Source organism: Anser anser (assembly GCF_964211835.1).
Source record: "Anser anser genome assembly, chromosome: 1".
NCBI lineage: Eukaryota > Metazoa > Chordata > Aves > Anseriformes > Anatidae > Anser > Anser anser.
This window is the reverse complement of record NC_139720.1, coordinates 122,783,550-122,801,232: the sequence shown is the minus strand read 5'-3', so window position 1 is coordinate 122,801,232 and position 17,683 is coordinate 122,783,550. Positions and strand designations below refer to the sequence as shown.

General features: G+C 32.5%; 1 protein-coding gene across 24 annotated transcripts in view; it reads right to left on the bottom strand.

Annotated features, from left to right (window-relative positions):
- DMD (dystrophin) overlaps positions 1 to 17,683 on the bottom strand; it is a 1,241,706-nt gene that overhangs the window by 622,773 nt on the left and 601,250 nt on the right. For all 24 annotated transcript variants that reach the window (XM_083850706.1, XM_083850697.1, XM_083850709.1 and 21 more), the window contains one exon: positions 11,662 to 11,856. In XM_083850706.1, coding sequence (XP_083706832.1) covers positions 11,662 to 11,856 — 195 coding nt within the window. The remainder of the gene's footprint in view (positions 1 to 11,661; positions 11,857 to 17,683) is intronic.

Below are 17,683 nucleotides of genomic sequence, written 5' to 3'. Positions count from 1 at the left end.
CACTATAAAGCATTAAATGTAACAAGAAGTCATCACCAGAGACTTTTTTCTTGTGAATCTATATTTATGTAATGAAGTCCTTGAGCAGAGGATTTCATGATACATTTCAGTCTACCATGAACACAAGCACAGTTTGGTACTTCTATGATTTTCTTGTTCTTTACCACAAAGAAGATACAAATATATTTTGGATCAACCAAAAACCACAAGTTACATAAGCTTACCTTTCAATCTCACATTATAAATACTAAAGCCAGAGAAACAACTGCTGGTTTTGAAGGAAAAACATGTCTTTTATACAATTTATACAGCTGTCATATCAATACTATGCTACAGTCCTGGTAACATACAACATATATAGCATTACCAGAAAGGAAACTCAAGCAAAATGAATGCTTCTGAAATGCATGTTAATCATTCATTCTTTAAAACTTTTCATTTCTGTTTCTTCCAGGTGTCCTCCTCTGGCCTCAGTGCCACAAGGTATATGATACTTGTTTTAGGGGTTTTATTTTTCTTTCTATGGTATTTCTGTTTGGAAGTAAAATGCTCTTTCTTCCAGATTAGTCAAGATATCCATGTAAAGAAAGAACATGTCAAATCTGGTAATTTCCTTCAGCAAATCAAAAACATTTCCTCACTAAAATGAACTCCATTCTTTTGAGAAGCTCTGGGCATTGTTCCTTACAAAGCTGAACTTCCCATTATACATCTTGATGCATGAATAAAATGAAGGAAGGCATGAAAGGATTTAAATAGGTGCTTTGGATTGGTGACTGCATCAATCTGTCTCTAGTCTAAAGTTAGACTTCCTTTTTCTGAAGCTTGTAAAGTTAAGACTTCTCCTTCTTCATAATGAAAGGCTAAAAACTATGACAATTTAAGCATTTGAAACAATAATTTAGATGGTGCAAACAAAGCTCACCAAAATCTGGACAAAAGTAGACAAATCATCTGATATACCAGTGAGACACTAAAAGCCTCAGATGATTCTTGTGGTAGGTATACACAAATAGCAGTGCAAAAATTAATGTCTTCTTATTACATTGTAATAGTATCTAGCTGTTTCTTACCATTCCTGCTTTTTAATGAATTCTTAATACAGGGATGCACGTCTTGCTGCAATTGCTCCAAAACGAAAGGTATACTATCTGCATAAAAATCTACAGCCATATCCAACTCTTCTCCAACCATTTCTTCTAGCTCCCTAGATTTCCAATGCCATTACCTCTAACTCTTCTATGGTGTCTCTTATTTCTTCCAAAATACATATGCTTCACATTGTATATGGAGAACTTATAGCTAGGAACTTATCAGACCAACTGACGAGTTATTCTTAAGTCTTGCTTAACACAGAAATATTCTTCAGTTGCTGCGCACAGCTCTGCAGCAACTTTGGCCATCAGATAAGGGAGAATTCTGATTTGACAGAGTTATGAGAGGTACAAATTACCAGCCTGTGGGTGAGCTCTTTCACACTACCAGCACTTTCAAAAGGAGGAAGGGATCAATGGATGTTGGGTTATTTCACAGTAAGAGGGAAAAAAAAAAAAAAAAAAAAAAGAGAGAGAAAGTTATAATCACTGTTTAACAATCTGTTAGTCTGGTGCAACCCTGTAGCTGGAATCTGATAGCTCTATTTCACCATGCAGAAAAATTTCAGACCTGGATTTCCCTTGTTAATGAAGAACAGGCATCAGATTTGAAGTAGTATGGGAGAGATTTTGTAGGTTATAATGTAAAAGAAATAGAAGAAAAAAGACCATTAGTATGAATGGGATCTTCCTTAACCCATTGCCATTCTGGTTATTGCAAATGAATCTATCTAAAGAGTCCCTCAGCCATTTTCTCAGAAGGTTTCTGACAGATATGGGAAGTCTGCACTGATTTTTGTTGTTGTTGTTGTTATTTTATCTCCATGGGCTGTAAAGGATAAGAATGCTGTAGTTATTGAGGTACAACAGATATCCAGTGTAAGCACACACCATTCGGTGGAGTTATCAAAAAGAAAATAAAAGCTGTACTAAGCATTTACAAGCACATATCCCATCACGTTGTTATGCCTTCCCTGTATTTCCACTCAAAGTTACGTCTCAGGCATATAACTTGGGTTTGGTAATACAAATGAAGAACAAAGTTGTCTTTCCTTAGTTTCTCCTAGAGAAAGAACCACAGCTACAAAATTCAGTTCTGGAAAACAATATATATATATATATATATATATATATGCAGGCTTTCATCTGTTTTAAGTACAACTAAAAAAAAAAAAATCTTCTTCGGTGTCCTTCTATTCACCTATTCTGAAGGACAAGACCCCATTTATATATCAACATTGTACAAAAAGAATGAAATAGAGGTCTGATCCTGCAAAACCTTGCTGAACTGTACAAGCTGAAGTCCAGAGCACATTCTTCTAACAGCACCTTTTACAGCTAGAAAAAAAGTGCTCAGTTTTGTAATAGTTTGGGTTGTCTCTGTTTATAATATTCTAAAGGCTACAAACTTCCAATTAATACATTTTAAAAAGGTTCTTTTATCTTCTATGATAAAAAGAAAGAGTCTATCAATCACAAATTGTAACAATTTAAATGTAGTTTAAAGGTTATTTTTAATTATGAAAACTCGACACCAAGGTTTTATTTTATCTTTAAGGTTTTCTAGTATTATCAAATAGAAACTGCGGGGGTGTATTCTTTTCTGCGTTTGTGGTTTTAATAGTTCTGTTTCAGAAATAATGACACTTGAACTTTAGATCCTGGATATAATGCTCACTTAATGCAAAATTAAAGACCACATCCATGTTTTGTATGTTAGAAACATTTTCTTTTTTTTCTACGTTTTAATGAAATTCACTTTTTAAATATTTTACACACTTTTACTGATATATATTGGTTTAATTTTAAATATTCTAAAATTCCTGAATGAAGTCAATCATGAAACGAACAGTGCTATGCTTAAAGTACAGTGAAAGCAAATACAAATTAAGTTAGATGCACAAAATAAATTAAAGTGTAAATAGACAGAGGTGTGAGGAACCTGCTACCTACTATTTCTAGTCATTACTCCAACATATGATCTTTGGGAAAACTTACCAGCTCTAAACATGTTAACTTGCATGCTTTTTGCACAAAGTTGATAATAAAAGAATCAGTAGCAAACAGTAAAGGACAGTAATTGAACTCACCTAATATATTTCAATAAAAAACAAAACAAACCAGAATTAAGTATGAAAAAGGTGTTCAAAACATAATATGAACATCTGATAATGTTCAGAAAGGCTATAAAATGTCAATTTAAACCTTAATATGCTTAATGAGATATGGAAACAACTTCAGCAGGTCCTACTCAAAAAAAGTAGGATTTTTTTTCTTTTAAATACTATGACAAGATATAAATTGCTAGTAAATAAAAAGTTAAAGGTTTACAGTGACAGCAGATTTTTTCACATTACTGTTATTCCCAAAGCAATGAAATTCTACACAATTTGAATTACATTCTTTTTGTTTGGATATGTTGTCTTCTGTCATGTGTTTTCTCTCTGACTCATAAAACATGACAGACAGTAAGACATTTATGATTCACTATTAAATACCTAGAATTGTTATTTTTCTGGCATAGGAATTTAAGTAATGGACCAAGAAATCTATGTTTAGATATATCATGTAGCTGACCAAAAAAAAATTATAAAGTTAAAAAAAAAAATAAAAGCTTAGGATTCCACATATTCCTAATGCAGAAAAGTCAAAAACCCAGAAGTTTGGAATGTCAGTATTTACATGTCCTGACCTTTCACTTCCATTTACTTCCCTACTCAGAAACCATACCCTGAAGCAAACACCAGGAAAAAAAGCCTGAGTCCCATAAACCCAGATGGAGCATGCTGAGGTTCTGTGACTATATTGTGCACATATAATTAGATTATTGCTGGGAGCTGTGGGAGACCTTACTAAACTGCAAGGTGCTGATCTTTAATAGAGATTATGAAAATAATGATTTTGTGGAGGTGATATTAAATTGGACATTAATTTCATTGTGATGGTAAAAAGCATAACATGGCACAAAAATTACAATGTGTCAAATTTCACGTCCCTGGGAAATGACAGTTAAAAACACTATACCTAGTGAAGGTTTTTGGTTAAACTTGAAAAGCAACGTTGTGTTTTGTTTGTTTGTTTGTTTTTGGTTTTGTTTTTCCTCACTATTCATGATTCCCAGAATGTAATAAATATGTTTCTTGAGATCTATAAAAATGAAACAGCAGAAATGCAAGAGAGACATTCAGCAAAGGAAATTGCAGCCCTGTTGATTGAAATATACTGTAATTTCAAATCTTTGTGTATTATATAGGGAATATCACACAACTTCTGTAACAATGCAGTATAAAAAACCTGATATCAAGTAATTCAAAATCAATTTCCTTTCACAAACAATATATTACTCATAGTATAAAAAAATACCCAGTTATGTCACTATAATAAAAAAAAAAAAAACAAACTTTGAAGAATGACCTCCCATACCTTTTCTTCCACTATACTCCTTGTCACCAATTATTGTTGCCTCCATACACATCCTATCAATTTAATTTCTTCTCATGTACATCTTGTTTACATGGCTCTGACCTCTATTTTTAAATTCTCAGAATCTTTACTCATTATTTTATATACTTTCAAACTATTTAATACACTTTTAAAATTAAACACAACATACACAGCCAAGCTGTATTACTTATTGAGAAACTGGTCCGTTCTGAATACCATATTCTAGCTCTTATTACAGAACACAAGTTGCCTTCTGGACAATTAAACACTGAGAAAATATTCTGAACCTATAATTCAGTTCGCCAATCTTACATATCACCATTTTTCCTGTCATTGCTCTGCATGATTGCTTAGCTGCATTTTTTAGAAAGTTAATTTGTTTTAGTTTTTAACCAAACTAAATTCTTGTGTTCATTTTTGTTCCCAATTTACTGCACACTCTTTCCTTTCTCAACATTTAATAACTGCATCAAACAATGGTAGTTTTCATGAAGGTTTTGAGTGTTATCCTGGTAGAAACTGTCTTCTATGCAGAAATTTCACATACAATAAAGTTGTGGCACAGAAGCATGCAGCTACTATGCAGAAGACTAGGCAGAAGTATTTAGACCACAAAAGCTATTGTAAATTGTCTTCATGGACAGTCGGAGCTGAACTGAAGCTCTTCCCAGCCTTCTAATGTACATCTTATATGTTCATCAACTTAACTTCTAACTCTGTGGCTCCTCATTTTTCTTAACAAAGAAACTTTAAAAATATCTGCATAAACTATACCTACTGATTCCTTTTTGTTCAGCATTTATGAATTCTTCTGATTCTACTCATGGAGGATTTTTACACTTTTTTTTTCTTTTATAGGAACAAAACAAATCAAACACATGAAAGACTCAAACCATCTCACATCTAGTTAATATGTTTTGGAAATCTCTAATAATGAATTTCATACAATCATAGAGTGGTTTGGGTTGGAAGCAAGACCTTAAAGATCATCTAATTCTGATGACCTTAAAGATCACCTAATTCCACCTCCCACTAGATCAGGTTGCTCAAAGCCCTGTTGCCCCATTCAACCTGGCCTAGAACACTTCCAGGGATGGGATTCAAATTGATTCAAATTCAGTATATTTGAACCATCAGCATAACAGAGTGTACTGGTATATTAGTAGTAATACTACTATTAAGTAATAAGAAGATACTGGTAATTAAAAAAAAAATCATTTTATCCAACAAAATCCAGAAATATTTGCAATAAATAAATAAATAAATAAATAAATTTAGGACGAAATCTGAATGCCCCTGTAAGTGACAAAATGTGGTTGTCATTTTATAACCAATTAAAGCAATCAGGCTGTATTTACTATTTTGTAAATCACAGAAATCAAAATCCTTATGAAAATCTGACATCAATGCTCTGAAATAATTGCATACAAACAAGCAAACAAAAATACCCTAGGTTCCTAAAGCTCTGTGGCTGTAAATACTAAAACATATTACACTGCCAAAAAAGGAAAAGGAATGTTCCGTAGGGCCTCTTTATTACTAGTAACTTGAATCCATATGTCCTGAGAAATGTGACTTACATTTAGCAAACTAGAGGAAATACTTAAACCAAAATGAGAATGGCAGAAGCCTTGTCTCTGGGATGATTCACACTAAGGAAAATGTATCCTCCCTTGGCAGCAATCTATCACCAAGAGCAAAAGGTAGCTGGACCTGTGGCATTACTCAACAAACAACATTTGACTTTCCCAGCATAAGATCTTGCACTCAGTGTTCCTTACTCTACCTAAATCTTGGTTTTATATTCTCAGGCCATGGATAATTAAGGTATTCAATGTTAGTAAACTGAGTATAAGATATATCAGGGGATAAAACTATCAAATATCTCCAAATCTTCCCAAATTATATCCCTTGAATATAATGGAGGCATCATCATCACAAAAACACATCCACAACTAAAATTTTAATGAGCAGGGAAAAATGTAATTAAATGTTAACATCTGCCAGGCTGCACTTAGGCAGTCAAGTTAACTGGCCTTCTTCTCAGTAAGTCTGAATATCAGCTAATCTCATCACCCCAAGAAGCACTTACTGTGTTTGACATGTTAAAGTAAATAAATGAAAAGTAATGTGCCTATGTATATTGAAATTGTATACATATATATATATTAACCAAGTAGATCAATTTTGTAAACATTAAAAATAGAGTAAATGCATATATTCACTTTAGAATTGATAAATGGCATATTCCTTTATGTTCAGAATTAGTAGCCTATGGAGAGGCATATAATTTCTGATTTATATGTCAGATTTGTGCTTTTGTTTAAAGCAGAGCTGCTATAGACAAAGAAAGATAATACAGCTGACCTTCTGTAACAGAAATCCACAATTGAATGGCATAAGGTGGTCCAAAAAAAAAAAAGAAGAGATCATGTGTGTCTGCACAAACCCATGTATCTCACACACATACCCCATCTATCATTCATGTTCAGGAGAATAGCTCCAAGCAGTTAGTTATCAAAAATGCCTTGGGAGACTTTGTAATATGGTTAAGAGAAGTGCACAAAGCTTTAATTTTTAAGAGAAAAAAAAAAAGATTATAGAAAATCATTAGCAGCTGAAGTGACAGTAGCCTTTGGGGAATGATCCATCTCATTGCTCTTGAAAACAGAAATCTAGGGACTCAACTCCAGTTCATTTTCACTACCTGAAATTTGCCTTTATCTGACAGGTAAAGACAACTTTCTGTAAAAATCCAGCTCCTTGGTAGTTCGCACACAAAGCAGCCACCAGCATTGTTTTACTGACATATAGTTAGACAGTACATTTGATTACACACAGTTCTAAGATACAGTTAATTGAGTTTTACTGAGTTGCAGCAGAAAACTGCAACTGCATGAATGTCATGTTCGCAGATGTTTCTTGAGAAGAGTCTCCTCGGACACACCAAATATGGATTTCAATATGCAGAAATTCAAATTTACTTTTGGCAATCCGAACATAAATAGAACAATGCTTTACAATTATACAAGTAGCAGATTTTTTTGATATGTGGTGGTTTTGTACTAATTCCAAAAACAGCAATAGCACAATTGATAGTAATCATGAATGACTGGAAAATTCCACAAATTACTTATAATATTAAAATCAGATATGGGTATTATTTCTTTAATAAACTATATTGAAAAGGGGATTATTTTGGCTGTCAGAATCATGGATGCATAATGTTTACATTAAATCGCTGTATCCTGAAATAAGCCACAGTAGGAATCTGTTCAAAAAAGAGCTCTGTCAGCAGATGAATGGTTATAATTACCACACAAAGGCAAAAAGAGGAGAAAAAAATATATATCAGAGCATGAAAATACCTATATTTAAGAAACAACAGCAACAAACAACCCAATTTTTAACTAACTAAATAAAGAGTTGACTCAAAATACACATGAGAATGAACTAGAACAAGAACTATTACAATGATTATGCAAGGAGTTACATACATAAGAAACCTCTTTCTCAAAGAACCAGATGGCTTTCCATATTAAAACTATTACATAATTTTAAAATATTATAGCTAAATGTAGAATCATATTTTACAATACAATGTTCCTGCCAAAATTAAGAAGATTAAAAAAAACAAACAACAGCCTGGTAAGTATAGGCCTTACTGCAGATTTGCAATGTTAACTATGTTGAGTAAGTAGCCTCATAAAATAAGCGTTTTGAATTCACAGTTAACATAGTTAAGTAATGAATAGGCATGACTATACTGTGACTATAACAGCAATTCTTAATATGAAATTCTACTAAACAGTTTCTCACATATAGCTATAAATGCAAATTAGATTTCCTAAGTTCCAGATAGACCGTTTCATGTTAGTGCACTCATTTTTGCTATGTGTTAGTAAACAGAAGTAGGTTTGAGATTTAATTCTGAAGTTAATAAATTTCTTTATTTCAGTGTACACATATCACACTAAATAATCTGGAATTTGTACAAGTTTACACGAGATCATCACCACACAGGAAACCTCTAGTGTAGTAAAAGTAATGTAACTTATTTTCTAGAACCAGATAACTTGAATAAACGCAAATTTGTATTTTCATTTCACTTTCAGGGAGCATTTGGAACATCCAGTGCCAGTACGGATAATTAGCTAAACTCTTTGAGCTGTCTCCCCTTTGAAGGTATTTTATCCTTGCACTCGATCATGTCTTGAAATCTATTGTAATTACAATCAATGCTATATGCGGAAATCAGAGATTATGAACATAGAAATAGCATGAAATTCCAGAGAGTTATATTGTTAAAAAAAAAAAAAAAAAGTCTTGCTTCCAAATTGAAATGAAACATCACCATTGATAGCAGACAAAAATACCATAATGTTTGTGCCTGTAGCAAAACTTGTCCTATTTTAGGAGCATCTCATTAAGTCCAATATATTAATCTTTCAATCTATGAACTGTGATTTCCCATATGATCAAGTGGAGTTTCATCTCTGACAGAACTGTAATATTTAAATTGTTTCTTAAATAATGTAAATACAGTGATGAACAAGTATGTTAGGTATGTATGTATTAGGACGTACATAACAGACCTTTAATAGGATAATAGAAACATTGCAATTGCTGACTTTATGAGATAAGGAGACAAGACCTGGTTTCTCTATTTCTCCCACTCACTAAAACTTGCTATGAAAAGAACATTCCTAGAAGCTGGTTTCAGCAGATTTACTAAATATGCCCATAAAACCATTACAATTTACTAAATGTTAGCAGTTACAAGATTTTGGCTACAAATAATCATATTTTGCTATTTTACATCTCTTTGACATAAAAAGTCAGTATTAGAATTATCTTTGACAAATAATAAAAGCATTTTTTAATTTGTATTTGATGTTTGTCCTATTAGATTTCAGGTTTAACTTGACTGATTTCAAGCAATCAGTTTTAAGTCTTACTATACACATTTACTTTGCAGAAAAATGTTCAAAGCAGTTAACACTGAAAGGTTCTTGTAAATAAACCTATTTTTCCTTTTAAGGATTAATTAAAATGGATCATTTCTGAATGGGAGTGAAAAAAAATCACAGTTAAAACACAGAGCTATTCGTGACAGCTTTGTAATTTGATTCATGCAAATCTGTCAGGGATAAAAATCAACTACAATTTAATTTCAAACCTTTTCCAAACAACTGCTGAACAATTTATGCACTACTTTTCTATTTTTACTGCAAGATAATGACAATGATGAATACTTTTACTTGGAAATAAATATTCATTAAGCAGGCTCAGATCAAAACTATACCCTTCCAAAAGCCCACAAATGTGTGAGAACCATTTGCCTTTTCTAAGAGATTTATTTAGGAGAAAGATGGAAATGTTCCCACAAATGCATCTCGTAACAATTTAATAGTTCAGTTAAATTAAACCTATGACAATACTTCTAACCTCAGTAATCAATATTATTAAAGTTGGTGTCAACCCTAATAATACCTAATATATGTGGGTAAACAACAGATTACTTATGGATGTAAATCAGATAAAGGTGGCTCAAATGTAAAGCATTAAAAAGCACTAATCTGAAGTCAATTGCCAGTAAATTGCTTGATGTAGGTCACTGTATTTCCAGCTCATCTAGTAATGAACATAACGAGTTTATAGACAAGGACCAAGTGGTAGCTTATGAGGTATGATTTACATGTTCTATGACTTTTTTTTTTTTTTTGGGTGCATGAGTCATTCTATTGAGAGTAATTATTTTAAATGAAGAATGACAATAACATTGGCAGATTGTATGCTCTAGAAATTAACTTGGGGCAGTCAATACTCGTAACCCCTTTAATCTACTGGTACTAAATCAGAAGACGTAAAAGGAATAGTCTGCTGTTACTTCACACCGTCCTATTATCAGTTATATTGTTTCCCTTGCTCCAATATTTCACTGCTATGCTTCACTGGATGAGCTATACTGTCTAGGCTAGGGAACTGAAAACACCTTAATTTTTGAGAATTAATAAGCATAACTATATCTGTGTGCATGTTCATGTATACACACACAGATGCGTAAAATGTATAGGATTTATAGAGATATCTATACAAAAACTATAAATGGGCACTTCGAATGTCCTTACCAAAGCCCCTATTCCAATTCTTCCTAAAAGCTTCTTTCAGACACGACTGTGGAAAAATTCTAGCCTCTCTAGGCTAAAGTTTCCTTTTGTTAAAAACTTTCCTTCCCCAAAATTATCACAGAAAAATGGAAATGTGGTCTCTTCATGCTGGATGACAATTTGAAATTTCTGTAAATATATGCAGAAGTTGAGCATGATTTTTTTACAAGGCTTCACTCACAAGCATTATTCTGCTGAAGCAGATAACTCATTCACCTGCTTAGGCTTACAACTTTAATCTTGTTCTCATCTTAAGCCATTCTGTGTTGGAAAAATTCCACCAATTTCAAGGGATTTCACTTTTACAAGCAATGAAGAAACTAGGCAGTAATATTTAAAGTTATATTAACAATACTGAATTAGCTTTTTCTTAACTACAATAGCTATCTACTGGCCAGTATTTTCTGTCTGGTTAATTAAACTCTTAACAATTGCACAGAATATATCCCCAGTTAGACTGCAAGCTTTTGTAGTCTAGCATGCAATGAAACAGCTGAATTTTACTTGGTTTTGCTTCTTTTTCAAAGAAAAAATAAAGCTAAGATTGGGTGTGGACAGGTTTCAAGCTCTTACTAATTACTTTAAATTAAAAACACACAAAAAAAAAAAAGAAAAAGAAAAAAGAAAAACAACACTTGAACTACAAATTTACAATTTTAAATATATAACTGTCTCTGTCTGTCCTTTGTTCCACTCCTTCACTCAGGGCCATGCTTTGAAGATACCTTAATGCTACTGCTTTTCTTACAAATGAAACAGATCAAAATAAATTAATCCACCAGTGTCCTTACATTTCATACCAATGTGTCTTCACTTATAAACATCCATATATGCACACATCACAGAGGGGCTGAGTACTTATAAAAGGATATATATAAGAGTGAGCACAGGCTACCAATATACAGAAGCCTCCACATCACAGAAATATACCACTGTAAAGAAAATTGTCTTACCTTGAGACACTCTTCTTGTCTCAAGAGATCCTCATAATCCTTAACCTGCAGAACAGGAGAATTAAGGCGTTCTTCTACTTCAGACAAGGCTTGCAGAAGCTGAAGGATCTCTGCCAGGTATGTAGAAGGCACATAAGTGGTTTCCACAGTCATACTTTCAGTCATCACAAAAGTTGTATCTTCATGAACTGTTTGCTAGTATAGATATACAACAAAATGCTTCCTTTAGTTTCTCAACACTACACAAATTTATAATTTAATGCAATTTCCAGTTCACAATTAAGAACCAATTAAAATAATTTATAAAGCCAAGAGAAGGAATTATTTGAGTTTTTTTTACATAGATCACTAACATTTCACTAGTTTGTTTGAAATAGCAGGTACTAAATTAATCCATGCAAAAGTATGCAATCTTTTCTTCTCTTGCTCTCTTTCCAAGGAAATAAAGATAGAAAACACAGAAGTTCTCTGAGATTATGGTATTACTAAGATTTAGTGCTAACTCTTTCATTTTAAATTTTCACACGTCTTTAAGAATCTGTCCTTCATTATAGAAATTCCATGCATGTAAAGTACTAAGTCATTTCAAAGTGTCAAATAAAATAATGACTCATATAATAGATATGCGTTCTTAAATAATATTCAACACAAAACAACTAGATCAACTAAGCACTTACAGCACTATACCTCTCTCTTCAAACAAGAAAGTATAGTACGGAATGTCATGATTTGAATGGTCTTAAATGAATCAAAATCCAAAAGAAAGGAAGTTCCAGCAATACACCTCCTCAGGAAACTAAATCCCCCCCCCCCCCCCTTTTTTTTTAAAATCTGTAATCTGGACAAATATGAACTAGATGCCCTATTCTGAAAGCACATGCATACACCAAATGTAAAGAGATCCCAGAATATTTTGGTTCTGATACAATAGAGAATTGGTCTATAGCGTTTGGAAATATATAGACAAATAAGGTGACAAAACAGTAACAGTAAATTCTCTATATTTATGATTTGATGGGTTTGTGGATCATAGAAAAAAAAAAAATACCAAAAAGTGTGCTTAGAGCTTCATTTATATAAGCTCCAAATAGACAATCACCTTCATCTCCATTAGAAAAGGTAAAAATTGAAAATATAAACTCTGATTTTGATAAGCATAGGCTATTATTTATTTGTTTTATCACAGCATATAGGATTTCTAATGTGGGACCAAGATTGATTGGGATTGATGCCTGCCTTCTCAAAACTATAAACTTTACTTGTTGAGGACCACAAAGAATTTTTACAAGCAATCATTGATAAACATTATCTTAAAAATCATATTACTTAGATGTTCCAGTCCTAATAGAGACGATAATGGATTTTGGAGTACTGTATGTGAAACACAATGGTCCATGGCCCTGGAAAGAACAGCCCTGTCCATCCTTTCATGGATTCTCCTCTCAGTTACCAGTCTTAGTCACTTCGTTCTTCAATTTTCTTTAAAGAGTCTTAATATATGCACTCACACACTCAAGATGATGTATGCATATCACAAATAAAGTCCATGAAGTTATCTCTAGACTTGTGTTATTCTGCCGCATTTTCTATGCAAATTTAATTGCTCTGCTTACATTCTTTTAACTAAATGACTGTCTCAGGACATCTGCTAACACTGAAAACTCTCTAATTAGCATTATATCACTACTATCATTTTTATTATTTAAAACAAATTGCTAAAAAATAAAATAAAATGCCTCCACTCATGTTTCATGAATAATGCTTGGCAAAAATAACAGTTTACCCCAGTTAACCCAAAGGAAAAAAAAAGTTCTAATTGATTAGATAATGGGAGATTCTCAGCAGGCCACTGAGGCATACAGCGATAAATTTTCATTCCTCAAGACTGTGCTGGGACAATTCTACATGCAGCAAAGAACTTTAGATCCACACAATGAACAGTTTAACTACAATTTTGTTTTCCTTTTTTGACTGAGAAGACAGAATAATTATATTCACAGTTATTAAAAGCATGGTAAGGGTGCAAGGTTAGTTACTAAGGTTACATAAATATGTAAACTGTAAAAAATAACAATAAAAAATAATTAAATTCTACAATTGTATTTGCTTAATCCCTTTTTAACCTGAATTTAGCCTAACTCTGTATACATCTTGTATACATATAATAACTATTTACATAAAGTAAAATCTGTGCCTTCTTGCTCTAAATAATTATTGAAATCAGACAGAAATCAAGCAGAAATTTGATGTGTGAGCACTTCACAGAATATCATGTCTGATTAGTTACAGTAGCACCAAAACTGGGTTTCTTTCCACCACTGCTACAAACAAGTGATAGAAAAGCACTGCTCCAGGCAAAATTAGTTAAAATCTGAAGACAGGGGTGGACTTTGTATGACCTATATGATCTACTCAACCCTCAAAATATGTGTTATATTTAACACCACAAATGCTAATGAGCTGTATGCAGCCAAACTTTCATACTTCCATTTACAGAAAACTCAACATTGTTATTTCTGACAGCTGGACAATTACTGGTGTAGTTCTACAGGAAACATGACTCAGGAGATTTCTAATTCAACTGAGTCATTGATGTTTATATTACTAGTTAAACTGTAAATTACTACAGCTAGATGAATAAATAGATGGATCGCTACATGAAAGAAGTCTACTAGAACCAGCCCTCATGTTTAGCAATATTATTTCATACTTTATTCTAAAGAAGTGTAGCAATCCAAATTAACAATTTTTGAAACCTATTTAAATAAAAGACTTCAAAATGTGATAAAGCTGAAGAAGTGGGTGTTTCAAGACATCGCAGGAATTCCTTTCCTTCTGTCTTGCCTTCATCAATAGTGTACCAGAGCCCAGAATATGGCATTTTGCAGTAAGGAATGAAGGACAGGCATTTGCAGAATTGCTAATTTTAATCAGAAAAGAAGGGATTTTTTTTTGGTTTGTCCATTGATTGCTGTAATTATCTTGAAGATACAACAGGCACAGTCCTTCCCTATATTCTGGACAAGCTATATTACCAGAAATGCACCACTGAAATTGAATTGTATACTAGCATTGCAATAAGAAAAAAATAATAACAATAAAAGAAAGGAGAACCACCTGGGAACCACCACTTTGAAAAATAATAACAATTCAATAAAGATGTATGTAATTGTTAATGCCAAAATGGTTAATGAGAAGCAAGGTAGTTAACATTTTATAAAGATTAAAGATAAGAAAAATATAAGAAATTTTAAGTTTTCTTAAATTAGAAAATTTAACTTTTTCAAGAATGATTTTAAATACACTGTATTGAATGAATTGGCAGAATACATAAGATAACTATTTAAAAATACCTGAAAATATTTGAAAACAGATAACATTTTAAAAAGAATATAATACAAATAAACATGAATGATGAGGGAAATGCTGTTGTAAATGGCTGTTTTCCATCATTATTTCTGCAAAATAACTTCTAATTGATGTTAATTTCTTTTGTATTTTTACACAATTGTCAGTAATATACTGATGTGCAAAACATTTTGTTGTCTCTGAAAAAGCAGTTCCTTTTGGGTAAGGCTTAGCATTTCATACATTCCTTTTTACAAAATGTCATTATCAATAAGTTGAATTTTCTTCTCCATCATTAGCACGTTTTTAATCAAGGGATAGAATCTTTCCATATATGTGGCTCTATGTACATATGATAAATAAACAGATTTTATTGACAGATAAGTTCTACCTGGTGCAACACAAAGAAATAACTCAAAGAGCTGCACCCTACAAAAAAGACCAATATACAAAACAAAATGAAACAAAGAAAAAACAAAAACAAAAACAGGAATAAGGACATTTTTGCCAGCAAATCAATATCCCCACAAAAGAAGTATCTGTAATTACGGTTCCTTACCTCTATGATAATATTATCTTGTACTGTCACATTCAACTAGCCTTGGAGCTAGTTTATTTTCTATTAATACTGGAAAATCATGTGTGTATGTGTCTATGTACGTATGCATCTATCTGTCTGTCTGACTCTCTCCATTTAACCCTTCTCAGCATACACATTTTGTTCCCTGTTTCTGGAAAGGGAACAAATCCCAATATCACTTCTGCTATTCCAACAGTTTATAGCCCCAAAGCCTCCAACTGTTCTACATTGACCTTAACAAGTGCTCTATTTTTGGTGTCTTCTCAGTATAGGCATCCAAATTAATAGCAACCTGAATGCACTGTGGTTTTAAGTTAATAATTTCACACAAACAGAATATGCAAGAGGAGTGAAGTAGTAAACTACTGTACCATTACACTACCCCAGAAGCATCCTGATGAGAAGTTTGGGAAAAGACAAAGAAGCATGTGCTTCCTCCTGAAGTGAACTAATACTTAAGCATTCTTTACTAGTGACTAGTTGACTAGCTGCATGAGAGTGTAAAAAGTCAGTCATCTCTGAAGAATAAAGGTAGATATGCTGATCCGAAAAAAAATGAAGCAGGTAGCAGACACCTTCTGGAAGAAGGCAGACATGCTTCCAAGAGTTAAATAAACTTCTCAACAGTTTATTGCTTTCTAGATCAAACTGTAAAGTACATGAGATTCACTAGCCCACAGTCAGCACCAATCTATCAGATAAAGATTTAAAAATGCAAAAGAGTGATCAAATGGTGTCAGAGATCAATAAAATCTCTTTCAAATATATCTTTATATGTAAAGAAGCTTTTATACACTCATTTCTTTGCCGACTGTGAGAGATGATGTCAGCTGATGTTCAGAAAGATAAATTCTGTATCTTCATTACTGCTAGCACATCTTACCTGTGTGTATATATTTAAAAGGCAGATCAGAATGATACAGAGAATATGGAATTATTATTATAAGACTGGATGGCCTTAGTCAATCATAAACAAGTTATCCATCAGTACAAAAAAGTAGCATCTCTCTCAAGTACAGAAAATTTTTCATCCTCATTACAGGATTTAAAATGTATAGAATGTTTATGTAATTTCATAAAGTCAAGGCCCTAAAAGGCATTTGGTAGCATCAAAATATATTTAAAAAAATAAATAATATTTTTTTTATATTTTCAAGTGAGACTAACTACTATTTTCTCATGTGATTTTGCTACTTATGCATGATTGTAATCCATGAAGGCCTGCACAATACAATACTTGAAACATAGACTTTAATGACTGTATCCAACTTTATCAGTGACTTACATAAAAACTGAAACCTTAAAAATACATATGATTACATTCACCACAGTAGCCCCAAACTAAGAGTGAAATCTATGCTAATACCCAAGTACTAAAAGGTTTTTTGTTTGTTTTTCATTTTTTTAAGTAAATTAAGTTCCAGTGTTTCCAGGATTTGAGATTATGGGATAAGTATTTTGACTTACACTATATTCAGGAGTGCAAACAAGAAATGTTTGCTTATGAAACATTTCCTTAGACTGATATTCCTTAGTGAATTAATTGCAGGCCGAGGGATTTCAACAGAAGAGCAAATCAACTTTTTATTGACAGTCCAACACTGAAATGTGACGGAATTTAGTTTTGGAAAAATACTGTGTTTAAACCACTTATTTTTCTTTTCTCTTGGAGTTTTCTTTCTGTATAGTACACAATTCAAAACAAAGAAAAGTCAAAAACCTGAAACCCAACCTGACTGATATCAGAAATATACAGATACAGTAACCAGGAATCTTTTTGCCCACTCCTCACTTCCATCAGCTCAGAGATCTGCCTTCTGTTAGAATAGAAAGTCATTCATGGACAGAGAGTGATTTAGATCTTAACAAGACTTCACCATTCAGGCATATTTTACTGTCTGAGAAATGCTGCATTAATGCTTTTTTATTTTATGAGCTATAGATGAAAAGAAATAAAACCACTTAAAATGAAACTTCTTCATAACAACACTAATTTGAAAACATTTCAGAAAATTTTACATGCTAAAAATAGCAATAGAGAATTGCAGGATTTGATTTTGAAAACTATAATCAACATATATAGACCAGAGTGAA